The 3,712-nt window shown below is 43.1% G+C and overlaps 1 protein-coding gene across 1 annotated transcript; it reads right to left on the reverse strand.

Moving 5' to 3' along the window:
* Positions 1-2,523: 2,523 nt before the first annotated feature.
* Positions 2,524-3,696, reverse strand: LOC118752577 (pyruvate dehydrogenase [acetyl-transferring]-phosphatase 1, mitochondrial-like; the record flags this gene model as incomplete). Its single annotated transcript, XM_036487475.1, is given in 3 exon segments — positions 2,524-3,067; positions 3,124-3,287; positions 3,289-3,696. Coding segments are annotated over 3 exon segments (786 nt in total), but the record flags the coding sequence as incomplete, so codon positions are not given.
* Positions 3,697-3,712: the final 16 nt, after the last annotated feature.

Raw genomic sequence — 3,712 nt, forward strand, 5'->3', positions numbered from 1 at the left:
AACAGACCTATTTCATGATCCTTACTAGGGCAGTAAGTCTTGGAACCACCAGTTACAATTTAAAAAACAAAGATGAAAAAATTGAGGAAGTTAAACTCATAACACCCTTTAGAGGTGCTCTTCCGCGAGCAGTTGTCCGCTGGGATGGCCACGTCTGTGGCTCCCAGCGAGGAACTGCTTGCAGAGCATTATGTTATGCTCCTTTACTGGGAGCATCTGAGACTCGTCATGAAGGTGGTGTTCAGGCGTCACCAGGAGGCATCCTGTCGCAGTTCGTAATGCCGTGTTTTGGCAGGTCTGTAGCTTCATCCACTGCGTCCTGCTAGCCCCCGGCGACCATATGGGCGCTGCGTAGTTTAGAACCGGCCGGCCAATTGCCTTGTATGTTGCCAGCAACGTTTCTTTCTCTTTGCCCCAAGTACTGCTGGCTAGCGACTTGAGGACCTTGTTGCGGCTCGGTACTTTATTGACAATAGCGGTTGCGTGCGCAGAGAAGGAGAGCAGGCTGTCGAATGTTACTCCGAGTATTTTGGGGTTATTCACCGTCGGAATTGGTGTGTCATCGACGTGAATTCCTAGCGGTAGCCTGACCTCCTTCGTCCAGGTGGTGAACAAGGTCGCAGAGGATTTCGTAGGGGAGAGGGCTAGACACTTTGCAGTGAAGAAGCGAGAAAGATCGGAGAGATATCCGTTTACTTTCGAACACAGGTCATCAATTCCATTCCCAGTCGCCATGATCGAGCAATCGTTGGCGTAGGAGACAATCGAGACTCCCTCTGGTGGTTGAGGGAGCTTTGAAATATAGAAGTTGAACAGTAGCGGGGAAAGGACATCATCCTGTGGAACCCCCTGTTTGCTCCATTTGTCTCTAAACATTACCGACGAGTGTCGACCACTCAGATAATTTGCCGACCACCGTTTGAGCCTCTGTGTGAGAGAGGAAGCCTCTATGTCTTCTAGTAGCGTGGAATGGCTGACAGTGTCAAAAGCCTTTGACAGGTCCAACGCTACTAGAATCGTTCTCTCACAGGGACGGTTACGATTAAGGCCACGCGTTATCTGAGTGTTTATGGCGTTAAGTGTTGTTGTACTGTGCACTTTACGGAAACCATGCTGATGCTTCGCTGGGGTCAGGTAGTTCGCGAAATACGGGAGCAGCAGGGCCTCAAGTGTCTTCGCTACCGGGGAAAGGAGTGTTATCGGTCGATACGAATCTCCTTTGTTGGCGGGTTTCTCCTGTTTGAGCAGTGGGACCACTCTCCCCACATTCCAGATGTCTGGGATGATGAGAGTGGCCATAGACAAATTGAGGACCTCCGTTAGGTACGCTACTCCCGCAGGAACCAAATTTTTCAGCATCAGCATGCATGTTCTGTGGCCACCTGAACTTCACCGCAGGTGAAAGCAAGGGGGGCACAATTCGTTGGCAGTTTGTGCAGCCTTCTGGTCACTCGACGCTTGGTTTTGTCCACCGGAGGATGCACTGCCGGCTAAAGTAGCTCGCGCATCGCTCCGGGTCCGAAAGAAATTTCAACTCTGTCGTCGTGCTTCGTCGGATTGGAGAGTGACCTCACGGTTGACCAAAGCTTACTCACATCAGAGGTGAAGTTACAGGTCTTCAGATGTTCTTCCCACTTCTTTCGCTTATGTACCTTCACTAGTTTCCACGTTGAGATCCCTGGTCTGATTATGGCATCTTAACGTAACTTAAGGCTCTCTCTTAAAAATTTTGTCAAATGGGTGTTGCTTACAATTGAACAGCCGAAACTTAACGCAACTTAATGCCACGTCGAAAACTGTTTCATTTTGATTCTCTAAGTTCCGTTAAGTTGCCATAATCAGGCTTTTGCACGTAATAATTGTGAAACATATTCATAGTCGAAATAAAGTCGATGCAACTTTTTTGATAGATATTCTGTTGAAAATTATGTCAAAAAGCAGCAATTATGTATAGAATCGGTTATTTAATTTTGGTTAGTTTTTTATAGTTCATTCTTTAAAAACAACCGTATAAATACAAGTTTATAGGCAGTGTCACACAATTGGGTATTTGCCAAAATTGGATGAATATCATATCCCAATTGTGTAAACAGAATAGCTACAACCCTCTCTTAGTAGTGCCGCTACAACAACAACAACGTATTCTACGTCAAAAGGGGTTTTTCTTGACAGCGGTCGCCCGTCGGCAGGCAATGGCAAACCTCCGAGTGTATTTCTGCCATGAAAACAGCTAACTACCTTCTTTTTTGCATTATGCATTTATCCATAAAAATCGTTTGATAAAGTAATAAACTTTGGGTAAATAGATTTTCATACAGTTTGACAGTTCATTTGTCAAAATGATAAATTCATCATTTTATCAAGTTTATCAGCAGTTTATCACTTTTAATGAATACCCCTATTAAGTTAATAATCCTTTTATTCAAAAAAGGAAATGCGGCAGTTACTTTATGCGCTATATATTACATAATTAAATGAAAAAGCTGATTTTATATCACCGTTCTATTTTCACAATTGGCCTTAAAAACTAAAACAACAAGCAGCGGGCTAAGTAAGACTGAAATTTCAAACTATCATTAAAAACTAACATAATTTATAGCACTTGAAAAGGAACGAAGATTTTTTTATGTTAACCTGGAAACTAAATTTCCCAAAATGTAAATAAAAAAGGTTTAGATATTTACAAATATATGTATCTAAAAGAGCAATTTAAAGTGTAGAGGATGGCTTAGTTCTTCGTGTCACAGACTACATTGAGGTATGCTTAGGTTTTAGCACTGGGCCTGAATCGCTGGTCATTCGCAGTAAGCTCACGACGAATACCCCAAATCGAGCCCTGATTCGAGTTGTAGTCTATGTCTCGGCATTGAGCTTTGTTATGTACTCCGTATTGAAATAGATGACGGTAATTGTAATATCATCACGATACAAGCGCACTACATCCTGCGGCAATGAAAGATAATATGCGATTTTGGAGTGCTCAATGCCGTAATCGGTGCCACCTAACGCATTTCGAATCAGGTGTGTGGCAGAATTCTGATCCAAAGGTTTACGTGCGCGTCCAGCTCTACGAATATAATACGACAATCAAAAATTGTAAATTTATAATATTATTCTATTTACTTCCGTTCAGCTAGCAATTTGGATACTTCAAGCAATGTAACTTCTCCTGTAGGCAGCTTCATCGGTTCTAGCACCTTTTTTGAATTTAAATGTTCGCCAACTAGACTTATGACTTGCGATGGTGTTAAAAAATCCCACAAACCATCGCTAGCAATAACTAAAAAACTTATCGTTTGGCCTCAGTATATGATGTTGTACTTCAGGTTGCGCTGTTAAGTAAGGCGGTGTATAGTAATGTGGTGGAACAGAATGCTCTCCAAAAGTAGGTACGACGTATTTGTGCATGATTTCGTTACTCCATTTGTAACGAAAGTCACCTAGAGCTCGTAAAGGAGCCAATTGCCCCAACAATCGTTCATTGCGTATGGCGGTGTCATGTTCCTCATTGGGGTGCTCTTCTAAGATACGTTGCACCTCTTTGAGATTATCGGCATTGTGTTCGGTATTCAATTTTTTCGCCTGCCATTGTCCTGTCTCGGGGCATTGTATGCCGAGAACTGCTCCACAATCGCCCGTGCTCGCAACATGCAAATCTAAGTGATCAATGTGGGCTACAACTGCCACAGCTCCTGAAATTTGAAAAAAAAAA

The sequence above is a fragment of the Rhagoletis pomonella genome, unplaced genomic scaffold (assembly GCF_013731165.1).
Source record: "Rhagoletis pomonella isolate Grant_MI unplaced genomic scaffold, Rhpom_1.0 Rhpom_scaffold_01665, whole genome shotgun sequence".
Taxonomy (NCBI): Eukaryota; Metazoa; Arthropoda; class Insecta; order Diptera; family Tephritidae; genus Rhagoletis; species Rhagoletis pomonella.